Genomic DNA, 20,042 nt, shown 5'->3' with positions numbered 1-20,042 from the left:
GATTTTTGGAGAATGTTTTCTACTTGCCTTTTACTTCTGTCCCACTGTACTATCACCTGACCTTCTATGCCTAGAGTGTGTGTGGGTGTCTGTGAGCCTCAGTTTTCCTGAGGCTGCTATTTAGGGTGGTCTTCCTCTCTATGCTGACCCACAGGGAGCTCAAGTTGCCCCTAACCAGCTGCTTCCTCTTCTCAGGAGTGTCGCTTGATTTTCTCTGAGATAAGCCCACCCGTCCAGCAAAATAGAGTCCCTCAGGGTGACAGTTGACTTCCTGAAGGTGCCTCTTGGCCTGAAGAAGCCGGTGCTGAAGGAGGTGGCTGTGGGGCCCTCCAAGAGGCCCCAGCCCGCGGCCCTGGAGCGCTACAAGGCAAGGCGTTCAGACGCCATGGACACTGAGTCCCAGTACTCAGGCTATTCCTACAAGTCGGGCCACTCCCGCAGCTCCCGCAAGCACAGGTAGGCATGACAGAGGTGGTGGAGGGAGGGTTGGGGCCAGTTGAGAAGTGAGTATGTGCTAGGGTGGTAGCTTTCAGAGAAAACCCTGACCTTCCCCTTGACCTTCTGTGCCTGTTCCTCTGGCTTCCTGCTGCAGAGACCGCAGGGACAGACACCGATCTAAGAGCCGAGATGGGAGCCGTGGGGACAAGTCGGTGACAATCCAGGCTCCTGGAGAGCCCCTGCTGGACAACGAGTCCACTCGGGGGGATGAACGGGTGAGCACTGGGGAGATGATGTGGTCCCAACTGCTGGAGGCTCCGTCAGGGAATGAAAGGGTCTCCTTGGGCAGGAGGGTATCTCCTTATACTTAATTTCAGTTTAGTATCCCAGGATGGGAACCTATTGCAGTGAAATTCAGGGAATTTCAGTGGAAACCCTTTGGGAGCAGTAGCCTCTTCCTTCCTTATCTTGAGAGGCAGGAGTGGCCAGGCTGTGTAGTGCGAATTGTCCCCAGTTCCTTTGGAGCTGATGCCACCCATCAGGCTGATTGGGAGACTGGAGTAAGGTGGAGGTGGTGGTGGGTTGAGCCTGGGGTGTGCGGCAACCTTCCTTGAACCTTCAGGTGTGCACAGTGGGGTGCCCTCTACTGTCAGTCTGTGGAACAGCGTACCCATCACCCATCACTTATGGAAAGGAGATAGGGAAGAGTAGGTGGGGAAGGAGGAGGGAGAAGTGAGGCTGAGTAGATGGAGAGAGACCCTAGAAGAGAGTTCTTTAGGACAAGGTGAGCAGGTTGCTTCAGTCCTCACATCTGACTCATTGCCCTATCCTGATAGGGAGGACAGCAGACAGAATGCAGCAGGTGTGAGATTTGAGATGGTGGGATTGGAGGTTGCCCAGGTCTCATTCCTTCTGTTTTTTCCTCTTGGGAGCATCTTAGTGGACTGGAGACTCCCAGATCCTTATTCTTTAGAAAACAATCTGTGTATCTGACATTGGACTTCCTGGGTCTTGGGAGCAGATCAATACCTGAGGGAGAGATATTCTCTCTCCTTCTTTCCCAGGCCCTTCTCCCTGGGACCTGGCCTCCTGGGTTCTTGAAGGGACCCTGAGATATGATCAGCTCACCCATTGTTGGGGAGGAGTTCCCAAGCCCATCATCCTTGAGAGGGCAGGAAGTTGTTTGGGAGTCATAGACCCAGTTCCTTGAGCTGAAAGTGGCCAGCACATCCACTTTCTCTGTTCAGATCAGTCTTCTCTCATCCTTGGGAGAGAAGGTTCCTCGGCATCCCAAATCACTGGTCCTGCCAGACTGTTTCCTACACTCCCCTCCTGAGTCCTGTGGATGTCAAGATATGACTCCAAATGTCCAGGCTTTCCAGGAGTGAAGAATGTGGGCACTGAAGGTCCTGGTGATCTTGGGATGTCTCTGCAGTGTTGTCTTCAGCCACTGCAGGGAAACAGCTTGAGCAGACCACATTCTGCTGGGCACCTGGGGAGCCCAGCTTGTCCATTCCTTACCCCCACATCCTCTGTACTGTGGACATTCAGATGACCCAGCAGAGCTGGCTTCACAGAGACCTATAGTGACCCCAAGTCTTCACTGTGCCCCCATGTCCTTCTCCATCTTCACCCCGGTGTCATCTTCTCTATGCTGCTTTTGTCAGGTCACTCCCTTAATTAGAAACCAGTAGTAGCTTCCCAGGCCTGGATGTTGGGTGCTTATTGCTTAGCCTGGCATTGCAGCATGGTCCACACGAGCCCCACTTGGCTGCTCTTGGCTTCACCTTCCTGGCCCTGCACTCTGCTCCTACACTTGGATCCCCAGCTCTCTGTCTTCTGGGTGCCTTAATTCATGAAGGCCCTGCCCTGAGCACTGTTCCTTTGACTACTGCTGAAATCATGGACTGCTGTGGGAGCTGGAAGGAAGTTAGTTTTAGGGCAGTACTTCTAAAACAAAAATGCTCAAGCGATTCATGAAGATGTTGTTAAATGCAGATTTTGGTTCAGTAAATACGGGTGAACCTGTGGTTCAGTGTTTCTGACAAGCTCCCAGGTGTTGTTCACACTGCTGGTCTATCAAGCACATTTTGAGTAGCCAGCCCTTAGAGATCATTTAGTTCGGAGATTCTCAATCTTGGATGAACATTAGAATCATCTGGGGAGTTTTTTTTTTTTTTTTAATGTTGACAAGTAGATCTCATTCTGCATAATTGGTATCTTTTCCATACTCCCTGGGTGATTCTAATGTGTGCAGCTGGGGCTGGAACCACTAATTCAGTCCAATTTTTTCATGTCACCTGCTGCTATGGGTCAGCTCAGTTCCCTTCATTCCCTGGAAGCCTGCATGTTTTGCCTGGCAAGTCTGCCCTTAGCTCTCTATCACAGCCCTAGCAACTCCCTTGACATTTGTCCCATGCCCTCTTTTCCAAGGGTCACTGCTGCATGTGTGGTGTTTTCCTTTCTGATCTGTCTGTGAATAGCTCCCAAGGACCCCAATCTCAGACTTCAATATCTGCAGAGGCCAAATTTGGGCACATAGTGGAGCTCAGTAAATACTTTGATGATTGCATATTTGTTGATTTCCCTCTTCTTTTTGCCTTCTCCTTTTCCATGTGTTTTTCTGTCTTCTCTTCCTTCTCCTTTACCTTCTCTTATTCCTTTCCACTCATCCTGTGGTCCCCTCCTGCCTGTAGGATGACAACTGGGGGGAAACAACAACGGTAGTCACAGGCACCTCTGAGCACAGCATCTCCCACGATGACCTCACGCGCATCGCCAAGGACATGGAGGACAGTGTCCCACTGGACTGCTCTCGTCACCTGGGCGTGGCGGCAGGGGCCACTCTAGCCCTGCTCTCTTTCCTCACACCACTGGCTTTCTTGTTGCTGCCCCCACTACTGTGGCGGGAGGAGCTGGAACCCTGCGGGACAGCCTGTGAGGGCCTCTTCATCTCTGTGGCCTTCAAGCTGCTCATCCTGCTGCTGGGCAGCTGGGCTCTGTTTTTCCGCCGGCCCAAAGCCTCACTGCCCCGCGTCTTTGTGTTGCGTGCCCTGCTCATGGTGCTCGTCTTTCTGCTGGTTGTCTCCTACTGGCTTTTCTATGGCGTACGTATTTTGGATGCCCGGGAACGCAGCTACCAGGGTGTGGTGCAGTTTGCTGTGTCTCTGGTGGATGCCCTGCTCTTCGTGCACTACCTGGCTGTGGTCCTGCTAGAGCTACGCCAGCTCCAGCCCCAGTTCACGCTCAAGGTCGTGCGCTCCACTGATGGTGCCAGCCGCTTCTACAATGTTGGCCATCTCAGGTATGGTTGGCCTTGGAGTAGGTAGGGTGGGAAAGGGTTTTGAGGGAAGTGTGTGGTGATGGGGCTGGAGGTGATGGGCTAGGTGGGAAGAAGTTGAGTACTTTGTACATGGTTGGTTTTCAGTAGTGTTTGCTGTTTAGTGGGAAGGCTGTGGGAAAGATGGCAGTGGGAGTTATGAGCTGGGAATGAACAGGCAATTAAAGATCAGGAATCCTAGAGGAGGATGGACCAAAGGGGAGAGAGGTATAGAACATGACTTTTCTAGTCCTTTCTTAGAGGCACAGCTTCTTGTTAGCACTGTATGAGTGTCACTGATGATAAGCCAGAGGAGGGACCTCCAGAGAACGAGATAAGGAGGATAAGTCAGCTCCCACCAGGCTTGTGGGCAGGATGCCACCCTCCCCGGCCATGCACAGTTTCAGTGGTACCTCCTGGTCCTGTCAGCAATCTTAGGAGAATGAGGAGGGGGATGAGGAGACCTCTGACTGGGACCTAGGCCCAATGCCTCTTCTCCCTCGGGCTTCTGCACAGCAGGGAAGGACTAGCAGGCCCAGCCCTGGGAAAGGTTTGGGGCCTGGTAAGTAGAACTCAGGCTTGAGCCAGGCTTCCTGGAAGCAGCTTGTCCTGTCATGTGTCCTTTCCAGCCCTGCAACCTGCCCTGATGTGTCCCTTCCCCTGCACCCCTTGTCTGTCCCTTCTCCCTCCCCCTCCTGCCGTCTCCCCCACAGCATCCAGCGCGTGGCAGTGTGGATCCTGGAGAAGTATTACCATGACTTCCCTGTCTACAACCCTGCCCTCCTCAACCTGCCCAAGTCCGTCCTGGCCAAGAAAGTGTCTGGCTTCAAGGTGTATTCTCTCGGAGAGGGTGAGCGGCCCTGCTCCTCCACCCCTCCCGGCCTCTTCCCGAGCAGGGCTCCAAGTTCCTTCCCTCTCCCTTTCACTCTCACCCTTTTCCCCTTGCTTTTTCCTTTCTCCAGCCTGTGTCCCCAGCCTGCTCCATTCTGTCATTTCCCTTGACTTCAGGTAGCTGGTCTTAGCTGCTGATTCTACTTGCTGTCCCTTTATGCTATGGTGTGTCCCTCAGTCTAGCTCCTCTGTGTCTGTTCATCAGCCCTGGTCTAAGCCCAGTTCTCCGAGCTGCAGAACCTCCTGAACTGGGAGGAACCTGTGCAGGACTCCTGCCCTTCCAACTTCTGGTTGCTTTCCTGTGGCCTCTCCCAGAGGTGGACAGGATGGCTGGGACTGGGAGGTATTGCTGGGTGGGTCCAGCTTCTTCTGGACATATTAGGCTATCTCTCCAGAGCTCCTAGAGAGGGAAGAGAGGCCATATTTTAATATGACCATCTCCTGTATCCTGATCCTGTGCAGAAAACAGCACCAACAACTCCACCGGCCAGTCTCGGGCTGTGATTGCAGCAGCGGCCCGGCGGCGGGACAACAGCCACAACGAGTACTACTATGAGGAGGCCGAGCATGAACGCAGGGTCCGCAAACGGAGGGCCAGGTGGGTCTCTGGGGGAGAGGAAGAATGCGGTGGGCATGGGGTTGCCTGTGGGAGAACTAGGCAGAGGAAGCCCAAGGGACTCCTATACTTGCTGGAAATAGAGGAGCAATGATGATATCCATTTTCCAGTGCTCCCAGAATTGGCTACTCAGCAGCTGTAAAACAACATATATTTATTACCTTCCCATACCATGGGTCATGTTCAAGCTTGCTGGGCAGTTTGCTCAGGCCTCATAGACTGAAATCAAGACAACTTTCACCTAAGCCTGGATTTCTTTTTCTGGACTTTCACCTCCAAGCTCACTGGCTTTTGGCAGAATCACTTCCTTATCATGCTACCCCATAAGCAGTTTCTAGAATGACAGTTGTTTTTTTCTAACAGAAGTAATCTCTCTCTGACTTCAGCCAGAGAAAAGTGATTAAAGAGGTATGTGTATCCCTTCATGATGACACACGTGATCAGGTATATAGAACAAAGATCCTTAGCCCCATTTCTGCGACATTCCGTGAGTCCAGTTGACTCAGAAATGGCTCTTGTTGCAAGGAAACCAGTGATGGTCCCTACCCCTTTGCTGTCTTTCGACTAGGGTCGTCGAATCTCATGTTCTGCCACCACCATTTTGGGAACATAGGGGGAGTCTTTCTTCTCTTCCATTACCTTTCTTATAACTGGTAGAAAACTTTTTCCTTTGGTTCACCGTGACAAAAAGATCTTTTCAAAAGGAATTTTACTGAGAAACTTAAGGGAAGCAAAAGAAAGAACAGAAACTATCAGCATACACAGATCACATATAGATAGTCCGAAGTTCCATCCTAAGTTGATTAAGGTCCCAGATCTTAGGGTTTCTGTATTCAGGGCCTCCTGTTACCTCAGGCTGATCTTGTTCTTAGGCCAGGTGGGTTTTATTTTGCTTTTGGACTTCAGATGCAGAGGATTGCATTACTTACCCCTCTCAGTTCCTAACACGTTGTTATTATAGGTTTCTTCACAGTCCTTTATTCTATTTTCCCTCTCCCCCAATCCCTACCCTCACTTCACCCACATTTTAGGCCCTTACTATAGTGTGTTAGATTTCATTAAAACCTGTCTGTATCTTTGTACAAATTTAGTGTTGATTTGTGTGTCTATGTGCTTTTAGTGTAAGTTGACTTCTTTTTCCTGTTTTCCCCTTAACACTGTATTTTTTAGATTCATCTATGTTGTCTATACATCCGTTTGGTTCATCTTATCACTGCATAGTTAGTACTTTATAAAATACTCTCAACATCCTAACCAGTATTTGAAGTATAACCATCTTTCTACTTTTTTCCCATTGTGACGGAGAAATTAAGTGTTATAATTTGCATTTGTCTAATTACTGACCTGTAACTGTTTGATATGTTTTTTAGCTTTTCAAACCTCTTGAGAATTGTTTACTTCGTGGCATTTTTCTAAAGAATTATTGCCTTTTTCGTCTTGATTTGTAGCAAATTCTTTGCATAGTCTAGATACCTGTCCCTTGTTGGTTTTAGATGCTGCATATATCATTTCACCTGCATTGGATGTCAATATTGCCTGTGCTATTATGGCCAAGTAGAAATTTTTTAATGTAATCATATCTATTAATTTTTGACATGATGAAATGTGGTGTGGGGTCTTATTTAGGAAGGCTTTTCTTAGGGTTTGACAGGCTACTTGGTCTTTCCTACAGCATGGTTCCTAGTTGTCTCTCTGGGTTTGACACTAGACTTACTGTCTTTGAGTTTCTGGGCTGGGCTCAGTGTGTTTCACAGTTGTTTCTTGGTCCCAATGTGGTAAAGTCCCCCACCCTGCAGAAGCCCAGCTCGGTTCCAGATGGGCTTATATTGCTTCAGGGAAAATACAAAGGCCTGAACTCATTCAGGTTGCAGCAGTTAAGAGTTGGCGTGGGGGCTGAAGATGAGAGACGGGCACCTGGTTCAGGCCTCTCCCATCTCCCAGGCTCGTGGTGGCGGTGGAGGAGGCCTTCACTCACATTAAGCGGCTACAGGAAGAGGAGCAGAAGAACCCCAGAGAGGTGATGGACCCCCGGGAGGCAGCCCAGGCCATCTTTGCATCTATGGCTCGTGCCATGCAGAAGTACCTTCGGACCACCAAGCAGCAGCCTTACCACACCATGGAGAGCATCCTGCAGCACCTGGAGTTCTGCATCACGCATGACATGACGCCCAAGGTGGGCTCGCTGCTCCCAGTACCCTTCCTCTTTTCCCAGGTTCTGGTACTCTTCTACCTTTTCCCTTGTACTCTTACTTCTCTCCTCACTCTCCATCCCTGATGCCCCGTCATCTCCATCTCCTTGTAATCTCTTTTTTCATTCTTACCCTGTCTACCCTGTCTACGTGGAGTGAAGTTCATGGGGTGAACTATTTGAGGACAAATGAGACCTATTTTTCATCTTTATAAGGACTCTAGAATTTCTACATCCAAATTCCAACCTTGAGCCTCTTCACCTCTACCAGATGGTCTTTGTCCTATGCTCATTTCTAGTCTTTGTTCACCCCTTAACTCAATCTTCAGCGTCCTAGAATGGCTTTTCTCTGAGCCATCCGTGGTGAAAAGGTGACTAAAGATGCGTTGTACTTTAATCATGGCCCCCTTGCCTCCCTCTTAGTACAGTTCTACAAGCCCTAATCATGCAAGTATGGGAGGGAAGGGAGAAAGAATAAAAGAGGGCTTGCCCAGGTCACAGCTGGTGCAAGGAGAAGAGTGGAGGATGGGGTGGGGAGTTGAGTTCCAGTCCTGACTTCTCAGAGCCACATCCCTTCTGTGGTTACTGTCTTCCTCATCTGTGCTGCAAGGGTCAGAAGCAAGTGATCTCAGACCCCTTTCTGCTCTAATATTCTAGGTTACTAGTTCATATGTACAGAATGAACTTGGGGACATGTTAGCCACCTTTGGAAGCTTTCCACCTTCATTCTAGGGGATAAAGGATAGTGGGTGGGTGAGAGTGATCCTTAGGCAGAACCTTTTCTTCCCCTCAGGCCTTCCTGGAACGGTACCTGGCAGCGGGACCCACCATCCAGTACCACAAAGAACGCTGGCTGGCCAAACAGTGGACACTGGTGAGTGAGGAGCCAGTGACCAGCGGTCTTAAGGATGGCATCGTTTTCCTCTTAAAACGCCAGGACTTCAGCCTGGTGGTAAGCACCAAGAAGGTGCCGTTCTTCAAACTCTCCGAGGAATTTGTGGATCCCAAGTCACACAAATTTGTCATGAGGCTGCAGTCGGAGACCTCAGTGTGACTGTGCAACAACAGAAGAGTGGGAGACTCTGGGGGCTCCTGTGGGGTGCGAGGGGCTTGGTTCTCAGGCCCAGCCACATTCCTGCTGCCCTTTCTCCTGCTCTTGTTTTTTTACTTGAATTAACTTACCCCTCACTGTCTCCTCCCCTCTTTCTTATTTTACCCCATGTGAATCTGGAGTGACCATCCTGCTGTTAATATCCTGGGAACCCCCCATCCCCCACTTTTGTATCATTCCAGGCCCTGCAGGAATCTGTGCCTCTCTCCTTCTCCCAGACTTTCTCCAAATGGCAGTCTTTCCAGATTGTACCTTCTGCTCCTCAGTCCCCCACTCACAAACCCGTTTTTATAACAGTTCTCTTCAGTGCCCCTGACAGAGTTTCGGGGGGTGGGGGTGGGGGAGGGGAGGTCACAGACTTGACTCCAGAGAGCCTCAGTGCCAAACTCTTCCAGGCCAGCAGCTTCCCCCTACCCACCCCCCTTCACCCCATCTATAACCAATCCTGAGTCCTAGGGCAAGGTTGATCCTGTCACATAGCCCCAGAGTTACGAATCTCCCTGCTGTGATGTTTGCTTCCAGTTGTTAGATTCATCCTCCCCCACCCACACATACTAGAGCAAGAAAAGGCGCTATACTTTACCTGGAAGTTTCTACCTGCCTCACCCACCATTTCTGATTTTTATGGTCATGTGTGACCACAGCAAACTGAGGTGGAAACCCTCTGACCACTTTACCAGGACTGTGGGGGAAGGTCTAATGTGTCCTCCTGAGTGGAGGGGCAGGATAGGTCCCTGAAGTCTAAGAGACTCTTGTCACCGACCCCTGCCTTGCCCTTCATTCCCAGAGAAGGATAGCATGTAGACTCCTGTACAGACCCAGCTGTGTGCAGACCCTGACCAGCCCTGTGGTCTTAGATGTTTTCTTTCCTGCACCAGCTACCCCAGTCCTGCTGAATTCTAGCTCCAGAGACCTGTTGCCTCATCTCTTCTTGGGGGAGGGGCCAACAGCTCCTCCTCATCCCCTGCCTTAAGTCCAGTTCTTTGCCTCAGGGGTCTCTTTTCCTTGGCCTTTCAGGGTCCCCTCTTCTTCTTTTCCTGCCTGGTTCTCTGGGCTCTGTATTGGGGTGACCAGGATTACTGCCTTTTTTGACCACTTAGCTCCTCACTCCATTTTAGTTTCTGTAGTCTTTGCACCAAATCTGAATTCTCGTTTTGAGCAAAATTTATTGGTCCTCTACTACATGTGTTCAGAGTAAATTTGAGCCTTTAAATCAGACACCTGTAAATTGTGTAGTTTTCATCACAGGGAATAGAAATAGAAAAATACCCATGTATATCCTGCCAAGATCCATGTGGAAGATTGTTCTAATGGCTGGGATGAAGCATGCCCTGGCCAGTTCTCTAAATAACTTCCAATGCCCCTGGATAGGCCCTCTTTTCCCTGGAAAATTTGGTGGTCCTTACCTTGCACATCACAGCCTGCGATAAGATCCCTACTGATCTCTTACCTGGGAGATGTACTTTCTGAGCCTAGTGATTGGGTTTCTCCTGCTATTGTGTCTGAAAATGCCTCTGTCACTTATTGCTTAGGAGAGGAGCTCATCAGTCAGTGCTTACCTTGTCCCCACAGGAGAGGGCTGCAGGACTGACTTAGGAAGGACCTCAAGGTTGGCCTAGGGCTGGAGCTGGCAGTCCCTGGATAGACCTGTGTGAAATATATTCTGTCCTGAGTCATGGTAAGGTATCTTTTCTTCAAAAACCAGGTTTCAGAGGAGTTCCTTTTGCGTCACATAAATACTTCACTATCCTGGAAAACAGGGCCTGGATGGTGATTGGGTTCATTGCCTTTGTGGGCAAGAATGTGATGTGGTGTGGTTTGAGGAGTGAGTTGGGGTAGGCAGAAGAAAAGTATTTGGGATCTTAGTTGCTACCCTAGGTTAGGGGCTGGGGAGTGTTTATTTTAAGAACCTGCCATGTTTTTAATCACTGTGATATTTTCATTCCTTTTTTCCCTGAAACAGAAAGAAAAAATTTCCCCCAACTTTGTCTAAGCACTAAGGGCTGTGACTAAGAATGGTAGCATTTTGGTCCTTTGTGTCAGAACTGTGGTATCTTTGTGTTCTTTGGTTAATATTATTATTATTTTTGAAAACGTCAGGATGTTAAGTGTATGGCTGTGTGTGTCTTTTCCTTCTCCATTATGGGAAGTTGTCTTCATGCTGTGAACTGCTATGGAGTGAGCAGCTGACTCAGTCACTTTGAGCAGTTTCCTCCTCCAGGCCTGTCCCACCAGTTACTCGGTTTTCTCATTCTTCTGTTGCTGGAATGTACCCATCGACCGCAGCCCCATCACCACAGGGGATGCCGTGCTGGGCCTCTCCAGAGCTCTTGTTGCTATTACTATATGGCATCCTAGCTCATCCCCACTGCACCTACTCAGCCTTCCTTTTCATACCCTCAAAACACTTGCCGCCTTCCCTCCTTGCCAGGACACGGTGCCTCAGTCCTTCACCTACCTCGCCATTCTGTCTCTGTCCCCCCTGAACCAGTGTTTGTGTTCTGTCTGTGTGTTCTTATTTATGTCCGTCCAATCTCACTTTTCTTCCCATCCCCCTTCATCTCTGTGCTTAAATTTTCATTTCCAAGCCCACCTTAGCATCACCATTGTAAACCCTGATACAACACCAGCGATGAGACACCAGGATACACCAGGATACCAGGGTTTGTGCCTCTCTTCTTCTTTACTGGGCTCCCTTCATGGCATCTGTCAGTCTCTTTTCTCTTTCCTTTGCCCTTCCTGTGGGGGCAATATCTGCTGATGGATTTGATCTGTGTGCAAAAGGAAGGGGCCTTTTGAGTCACTTCCAAGTGAGATTGTAAATGTAGAATTTTCCATTGTTGGATCTAGATTTTTTTCCCTTTTTTCTTTTTTTAACCTTCTTTTTTTGGGTTACAGAGCTGAGACCTTGTGCATGCATGTAGAAAATTGTAAAATGTAAATTTTTTTTAATATATAAAAAGCTTGTTTTTACAGTTTGCAGTGGATTAAACATTATGGCAATTTTAAGGATTTTTTTCTTAAACATAGGAACTAAAACTGTAAATTTTTTTTATATAAAATAAAGACATTTGACTTTTGTGGGGGCATTCTGCTGCTTTTCTTTTTTCAGAGGAAGTGGGAACTGAAGAATCAGGGAGAGAGTATGTAGCACTCCTTGCCAGGGAGTGGGCAGCAGGGGGCGGTGTGAGCTTGCCATTGCTCCACAGGCCTGGGGTGGTGCTGGAGAGCAAGGGAAAATAAACCCTGATTCTGAGGGGAAAACTGTGATGCTTTGTAGTTGGGAGGATAAGGAGGAAGGGAAGACTGCTTTCAGGGTGAGTCCTTTAGAGCAAGCTGTGTCTCCCCTTCCTGCAGGTGAGGTTAGAGTGGGGTTCTAAAATGTGTTCTAATGAAGAAGATGCCGTAGCAGTGTCAGGAACTAGTTGATGATTGCAGTAACTTCTCACATTTATTTATTTATATATTTTTAAGAGAACCGGTCTTGCTATGTTGCCCAGGCTGACCTTAAACTGCTGGGTACCAGCAATCCTCTTGCCTCAGTCTTCTGAGTGCCAAGACTACGGGCACTCAGCTTATCTTTTATTTTCAAGTGTGTAGATGCCATCGTGTTGTCACTGTGGTGTTTGACCCAGATCTAGGATCATCATCAAGAGATAACAGCCCTTAGCCAGACCTGGTGACACACACCTGCAATCCCAGCATTGAAGAGGCTGAGGCAGGAGGATCGGGAGTTTGAGGCCAGCCCAGACTACGTAGCAAGACCTTGTTTCAAAAAACAAAGCAAGAGATCAGCTTTTTCCATGCCTGACCTCTGTGACTTTCATTTACTCTTCTCTTCTCTTCCTTTTTTTCGTTCAGGATCTCACTATGTAACCCAGGCTGGCCCTGAACTCTCAATCTTCCTGCCTCAGTCAGGCAAGCACCACCCATCTTCTCTGTGATTGGGCAAAATATGTAGCACCCAGACATCCGTCTAAAGTTAAAAACAAACAAACCTAACCTTTCCTATGTGGAATTGACCAGATTTACTGGATCTAGTTCTCTTGGGATGTGCCAAGAGAGACTCGGTGCTTGTCCTGGAGGTAGGCCCACTCTATAGGAGGTAGCAGACCTAGTGCTAGGCTGTATGGCATGTTCCTGGCTGATACCAAGGAATGGGGGGGGGGGCTTTCCTACTTCAAGATATTGAGAAGTTTTTTTAAGACTCAAGAAGGGGTTGCACAGTCTCCTTGAGATTAGATTTTGCTCTCCCAAGTTTTCCTCACAGAGTTGGTGTCAATAAATTACTGAATGAATAATGGATTAAACTAACAATATATTAGGGACGTATGCACATGCTTGTCTCCCCTCTGTTTAAAGTTGTATTCCAGCTGGGTGGCTCACACTTGTAATCCTAACCTTATTGGAGGCTGAGATCGGGAGGATTATAGTTCAAGGCCAGCATGGGCAAAAATTTGTGAACCCCCATCTCAACAGAAAAAAACTGAGCATGGTGGCATGCACCTGTCATCCCAGCAATGACAGAGCTTAAATAGGAGGATCGCAGTCCAGACTGGCCTGGGCAAAAAGTGAGACTTTATTAACCAGAGCAAAAAAGGCTTGGAGGGTTGGTATAAGCAAGTGCCTGCCTTGCAAGTACAAAGCAGCCAAAAAACCACCAAAAAACTGTACTCAAACCTTTCTCATGTGAAAATAAACAAAAACACTTCCCTTGAAACTGTACCTCCATACTCACAGTTCTGTCCTTTTGTAGCTACACTTGTGGAAGAATAGTTTGATTTGCTGTTTTCAGTTCACCTCAGAGTCAACTTTTGACTTGTAGCCAAATTTCTACCTCAGCATGCCTTTGAAATTATTCTTGAAATGTATAAGTGCTTTTGAGTATTGTTCAGTTCCCAGCCTGGTATGAAAGTGCTTTGACTGGGAATGATATTGTGTATGGTCCTGCATTCACATAACCTTTGTGGACCTTTGAGGAGTCTGTATCCAACATCATGGACCTCTTCCTGTAAGGCAGGCCTTAGGAACTAATAGATTTAAGGCCTGATCCTAACCTTTGGTTAGTGGGACCATATTTTCTTTAGGGGTTTGCTGAAAGTAAAAGTGATTATCTCAGCTATTTGTTATGTAACAATAGGTATTTGTAACTTGTAGCTGAAAAGGTCCATTTTCACATATCACTGAAGATAGAGACTCAGCTTAGTGGATTGTCAGGATCTTGCCTGGGACACGCTGCCTTGGATGTGATTGTCTAACCTTTGCCTTTGAAATACAGCGGAAAGAGAACAAGGGGCTGGGATTCTGGATGACCTGACATAAAGACCTTAGACCCAGTTCTTAGTAATTAGTTATTAGGTTTTTTTGTCATGGGGGGCAGTTCAATGACTTTTACAGAACTAAAGCCAACTGCTTAAAATAGCTCCTGGCTTCTTATTTGTTAGTTTAGGCAAATGATGGAAATGATCTTCCAGTGGCTGGGACTGGGGTGGGGTAGAGTCAGCATTTGGAAGGCCATTGCAGCATTAATGAATACATGGTGGTGGAAGATGCTGGAGAGAGAGTGAAGGACCGCCCACCTAGTAGAGAGATCTTACAGAGCTGCCATCCCTGTCCAGCTTGCCAATTTTTCTTTAAGCTGAGAACAGTGTCCATTTCTCTTACTACAAAGGGCAGGACAGACATGATATCCTAGGAGCTCATCATAGCAAATGCCACATGTAAGTGTGGAATAGTGGGAGAAGATACCAGTTTATATTTGGGAAACTCAAGCAAGGCATTAGTTTCTCTCATTTTGTCTCAACAAGTTTTGGAGGACACTTACTTATGCTAGATATTGTGATGCAGTTGTAAATAAAACATTGTCCCCATTCCCTAGGAGTTCATAGGACTTTTGCCAGTAAGATTGGAAAATTTATTATTTTGTCGCTGGCTATAGGTAACTCAAGGAAGTACACTCTTCCCTAAAGATGGTGAGTACCATCAGTAAGAGGCAGACTGAGGCCAGCTTTGTGTGAGTACATTGACCTTAATAGGTAAACCTTTGATGTCACTGCTTCAACAGCCATCTGTGTTCTGATACCCTGTAAGGGAATCACTTTGGTTGAAAAAAATTAGAAGTACAAGGTCTTTGGTTGTATTTTGTCCCTTCTTGCTTATATCTAAGGCAGTGAGATGATTATGTACATTACTATAATTGTGGATACCTATCATACATTTTTCCAAATCCTTAAAATGTGCATCAGCAAGAGTAAACCCTAATGTAAATAAATTATGGACTTTGATAGTGTGTGTCCTTGTAGGTTCATCAGTTGTGACAAGTGTACCACTCTGGTGAGGACGTTGGTAATGGGAGAGGCCATGTACGTACATGAAGGGACAGGGAGGTAAAGGAAAATCTCTACATTACACTCAGTTTACCTATGAACCTAAAACTCTTGTACAAAATAAAGTCTACTTAAAAACCAACCAAATCAAACACCAAGTACAACCATACCCAGTTCTAGAAATGGATCTAGTAATAAAAGTGCTAGTATAATATATTTGTGATTCCTGAAAAAAAAAAGAAAAAAGAAAAGTGTGTGCTATTTCCCCTGGATTCCTTAAAGTGTGTCACTGTAGAGGTTGGAAATTTGACAAAAACAACTGAAGAGGAAAAGGAAGATCTAGTGGTCTAATACCACAAGGGCCAAAAATTTGCATGAGCAGATTTAAATGTATCAGGAAATAAGGTGGTTTAACTTAGCGGTGGTTTTTTCTCCTTTCAATTCCTGTTAAAGTTAGTTCTCATTGATATCTGAATATGTGATTTTTAGGGTGGAGTAGACTGGGATGGTTTTTACTGTCATGAAGAACTCATGGAAGAACTACTTGTCTTATGTTAGTTTAATTATATCTTAGCATGGTACCTTTAGCCACAAAATTGGAACCCAGTTAAAAAGAAAGCAAAGCTGGCTTTGTAGATTTCATTTTCAAGGGCTGGTATGAAAACAAAATGGCTGAAGTGGAGAACACCTGCTTTGTAAGTGTGAAGACCTGAATTCAAACCCCAGTACCCCTTGCCCCCCCCCCCCGCCAAAGAAATGAAATCTAGTACCTCTGGTTTGGAACTTTTGCTTCTGGGATTGAAATGTTCGGGTGTTTTTATCCTATCTTGAAGTAAGCTCTCAAAACAGAGCTTCTCAAGCTTTAATTGAGCATATTATAAAAATTCACACTATTTTAGGATCTTCTAAAAATGCTGTGTCTGATTCAACAAGTCTAGGATAGGACCTGAGACGCCTGATCTTGAATAAGTGCCTGGGTGTCTTAGTCAGCTTTGGCTGCCATTATAAAATATCACAGATCAAATGACCTAAACAGAAAGTTCTCACAGTTCCGAGAGCTAAAAATCCAATATCAGGGTGCCAGTATGGTTAAGACCTGAAGAGAGCTCTGTTCTTGGGTCCTCACATGAGTGGGTGGGTGGGAGGAAGGGAGTGAGAAAGAGAGAGACGGGGAGAGAGAGAGAGAGAGCTGATACCTCTTCTTATAAGGGCACTAATATCTTCGTGAGGTCCCCACTCTCATGACCTCATCTAACCCTAATGACTTCTCAAATAACACCAAATTGGGTTAGGCTTCAGCATATGAATTTGTGGAGAACACAATTCAGTGCATGACACCACGTGCTATTCTTCTGTAGACCTTACTTTGAGTAGCAAGACCCTAAAAGAAGGTTTATATAATTACCTACAAAGTTTAATGGGGCTCAAACATGTCTTACTTAACACTAAGATGTTTGATGCAAGAAATAAAAATTGTTAAGATATAAACTTCATGAGTGTAATAAACAGCTTGGAAAGATCATCATTGCTCATTATAGAACTGCACATTTGATCAAATTGTGATTTTCATGAGACTCTTAGTTAATATATTGTGAGATGACCTTATGTGTGGAGTTTAGACAAGAGCAATTCAGGCACCTCTTTTTTTTGTGGCAGTATTGAGATTTGAACTAAGGGCTATGCACTTGCAATGTATCTGCTCTACTGTTTGAGCCATGCCTCCAGCTCAATGGACCTCTTAACTGAGCCAATGAGATATTTATAATGATGCAAACAAGAAGAAAACTGGTGAGCTCTTATCACTAAAGGCCTCAGAAATTAAAGCAACAGCTTCCTGTATGAATTATGGTTGGCCAGAAATTGCTGGTCAATATGACCAATAGACCAGGGCAAACTCAGGTATTCTACCACATTTAGAGTTCCAGATAAGACTTAGTGTACCTTAGTACCTGCGATGATTGCTATCAATATACAATAAAAGCAAACTGTCATCATATATAAGTATCTTTTTGTTTTGTGTTTTTGGTGGATGGGGTTTGAACTCAGGCTTGTGCTTGCTAGGCAAGTGCCGTACCACTTGAGCCACACGCCCAGCCCTTTTTGCTTTAGGTGTTTTTTGAATAGGGTCTCACATTTATGCCCAGACTGGCCTGGATAGTTATTTTACACTGCCTGCATGGCTGGGATGACAGGCGTGTGCCACCATACCCAGCAAAAATTTAGAAGTACCTTTTGTTTTTTTTTGGTGGGGAGAAAGAATGTTGAAAATCTTATTTCTCCATTGATATTTGAATGTTTTTATGCTGTGAATATTTGTAATTATATGAAGATGAATATCATGTTAAATCCTATCCATTTTCACTTACCAATTTAGTAAATTATGTAGTTTTTTTTCTTAAGGGTATTTAATGAAAGGCAAGAACTATTTCTTATACTTCCATATGAATGAAGAATAAAAAACACAGTCCCCCCCACCCAGAAACAATGCCATCCCCATGGACTTCTCCTTCATCCTGTCCTCCCTGTGTGTTCTGCACTGAGCAAACCTCTCAGTAGTTGTATGGGGAGTATGTCAGGATGTAAGCTCTTCTGTCACCTCTGGTTTCTACTGGAGACGTGGCCCAGTCAACCCTTCATCCCCGGTGCATTTTCACTGGCCATAATTTTTCAGTTGACTCAGCAGCCTTTATTTTTTCTGACTTCACACCCATACCAGGGCTGAGGGGAACATTTGTATCTGTAAATCTCACAGTTCAAGATGTGTCCCTAAAAGGGGAACTTCCAGGTCATAATGTGTGTATTTTCAAACTGTTGGCAACAGTCTTCACATCAGAGTTCTCTTCATGGAGCTGGAACCCTGATGAGGAAGGGAAGAGCTGCAGGGATCCTGGGGCTGAGACCTCCAGCCAGTACCGGAGGCCACCATGGGGCCTGGGAGGGAGCCAGGGGACATGGAAGTCCCCCCACCCCCACCCTCTCCATAACTCGGTTTCTCAGCAAAGCAGCCCAGCCCTGCATCCAGGACAGAAGAGGAGGCAGCTCCAGCCATGCTACCTGGATGCTCTTCCTCCAGGATGGATCCCCTTCTTCTTCTCACTCAGGGATGCTCCCCAAAGGGAACATCGGTGAGTTACAGAGGCCACCTCGGATGTGTTGGAGTTGGGTGCAGGGTCTCAGCTAAACAACAGGACTTGCTTGAGCATTTCAACAACTTCTTCATCAGAATCTCCTTTTGTCTTCATACATTCCAGAGTGAAATAAATGCATTATAGTCCCTGGTCTGGACACCAATTTACACACCTACGAATTGAGGCTTATCTTTAAGAAGCTGTTTTGTTTGCTGCTGAAGGTGTCAGTGAGGGTGGTTTGGGTGGGTGGTGGCTTCCTCTTGCTCACAGCAGGGACAGTGTTCTTGACTAATGAAGCTGATATCTTTGCTGTCCTGGGGCCGCTTCTACCTAGGACACCTCACCCTCTCTCCATGGACATGGCGGGTGCACCATGAGCTCTGGTGTCTCTGGAAATATCTTCAAGTTCTTTGCCCAAGTTGTGGTCACTTTGCAAACTTCAAGATCATTATGAGCGCCATGATATTGATGTTCCTGGAAGCTGCCTTAGCTATGTTCAGCATTTTTCACTTATTTAGTAATTCAATAAATAGTTGTTAACCCCTTTTGAATCCAGAGTCTCTTGCTTGTTGTGTAGGTACTCTACCACTTGAGCCATACCCCCAGCCCATTTTTGTTTCAGTTATTTTTTAGATAAGGTCTCAAGTTTTTGTCAAACTTGACAAAAACTGCCTTAGACTACTATCTTCCTACCTATGGCCTCCTGTGTAGCTGGGATTACAGATGTGCATCATCATGAGTGGCTTGTTGGTTGAGATAGGGTCTTGCTAACTTTTTTGCCCCAGCTAGCCTCAAACTACAACCTCCTGATCTCTTCCTCTAAGTAGCTGGTATTATAGGCTTGGGCCATCATGCCAGTTTATTGAGCACTTTCTATGTGCTAAGAGCTATTCCAGGTACTGGTGAATAACTGAAATAGATTATATATATTATATATATATGTAATATATATATATTTGTGATACTGGGGTTTGAACTCAGAACTTTGCACTCTACCACTTGAGGCACACCTCCAGTCCTGATCGCATCATATTAAATGTCATGAACATAACGAGAGAGTATAGAGAGCTGTGAGACCTTACAATAAGGAACCAACCCAAGTGTGGCCGTCAGGGAATGTTTCCTTTCAAAAAAAGAAAAGTCACTTCCGTCTTCCAAAACTCTGTTTAGAAGAGTGGGGCATAAAACCTTTTTGATCAGGAAGAGCTTTCTATTCACCAAGGAAAGTATGGCCAATTACTTGCTCTTGGAGAAGTGAGTGCCTAAATTGTTGGACTTTAGGAAGTTGTCAAAAGACTTCCTAGAGGAAGAACTAAGGAAGTGTGATTTTATCAAGACCCAGATGGTAAGTGAAATAAAAGTTGTAAATGAATCTATTGTTCTATGAGTAAAATAAAAAGGGAGAAGAGCTGAAGCATCCGATGCTTCATAGTCCTGTGTAGCTATGCACATAATTGTTTAATCCTAAAAAGAGGAAGCACTGTGTTGGGAGCCCTGCATGTTTATACCAGAGCCCATACAGACCCTTGTTCTTCCCCAGCAAGGAAGAGTCATAGTTCTTCCTGAGAGCAAGTCCTTGACTTGCCAAAGCTCATCAGCAGTTGCTGATGTAAACAGAATTTGTCATTTGAGGAGAATTCTGAGTTAATCTTCAGTTCAGAATTTGATTTTGCCTGGATTTCCAACAAGTCTTGTGGAAACCTTAATTTGTAGGATTCCTGATAGGTCACATACAATGGCTAGAGAGATATCCAGGAAGCCAGCTGGATGCTTCAGGTAACACAGAGTGTTAGCATCTTAGAAGGTCATAACTGGTCCAGACATGTTGTTTGCATCAAGTAATCCAAAGGAAATAATGTTCTGGGGATGGAATGAAACCAACCATACATATGAGATAGCAGCTTTAAATACAAATGCTAATCTATTAATTTACAATGGATAGATCTAATCTGGGAATTGGAGTTGGACATCTGTATAAGTCTACTCCTGATAGGACAGATCAAATTGGTAAATTAACATCTTAT

General features: G+C 46.0%; 1 protein-coding gene across 3 annotated transcripts in view; it reads left to right on the top strand.

Annotated features, from left to right (window-relative positions):
• Window positions 1–17,874, top strand: part of Vangl2 (VANGL planar cell polarity protein 2) — a 32,001-nt gene extending 14,127 nt beyond the window's left edge. For 2 of the 3 annotated variants that reach the window (XM_020168548.2, XM_074047693.1), the window contains exons 2-8: window positions 196–456; window positions 593–713; window positions 3,135–3,742; window positions 4,471–4,607; window positions 5,111–5,246; window positions 7,207–7,438; window positions 8,247–17,874. In XM_020168548.2, the coding sequence (XP_020024137.1) occupies window positions 386–456; window positions 593–713; window positions 3,135–3,742; window positions 4,471–4,607; window positions 5,111–5,246; window positions 7,207–7,438; window positions 8,247–8,507 (1,566 nt within the window). In that variant the 5' untranslated portion in view covers window positions 196–385 and the 3' untranslated portion in view covers window positions 8,508–17,874. The remainder of the gene's footprint in view (window positions 1–195; window positions 457–592; window positions 714–3,134; window positions 3,743–4,470; window positions 4,608–5,110; window positions 5,247–7,206; window positions 7,439–8,246) is intronic. The other variant, XM_074047694.1, reaches the window with a different exon arrangement.
• Window positions 17,875–20,042: the final 2,168 nt, after the last annotated feature.

Source organism: Castor canadensis, chromosome 11 (genome assembly GCF_047511655.1).
Source record: "Castor canadensis chromosome 11, mCasCan1.hap1v2, whole genome shotgun sequence".
In the NCBI taxonomy this organism is placed as follows: domain Eukaryota; kingdom Metazoa; phylum Chordata; class Mammalia; order Rodentia; family Castoridae; genus Castor; species Castor canadensis.
Note: the sequence above shows the minus strand (reverse complement) of the source record. Positions and strands in the feature narration are given on the sequence as shown.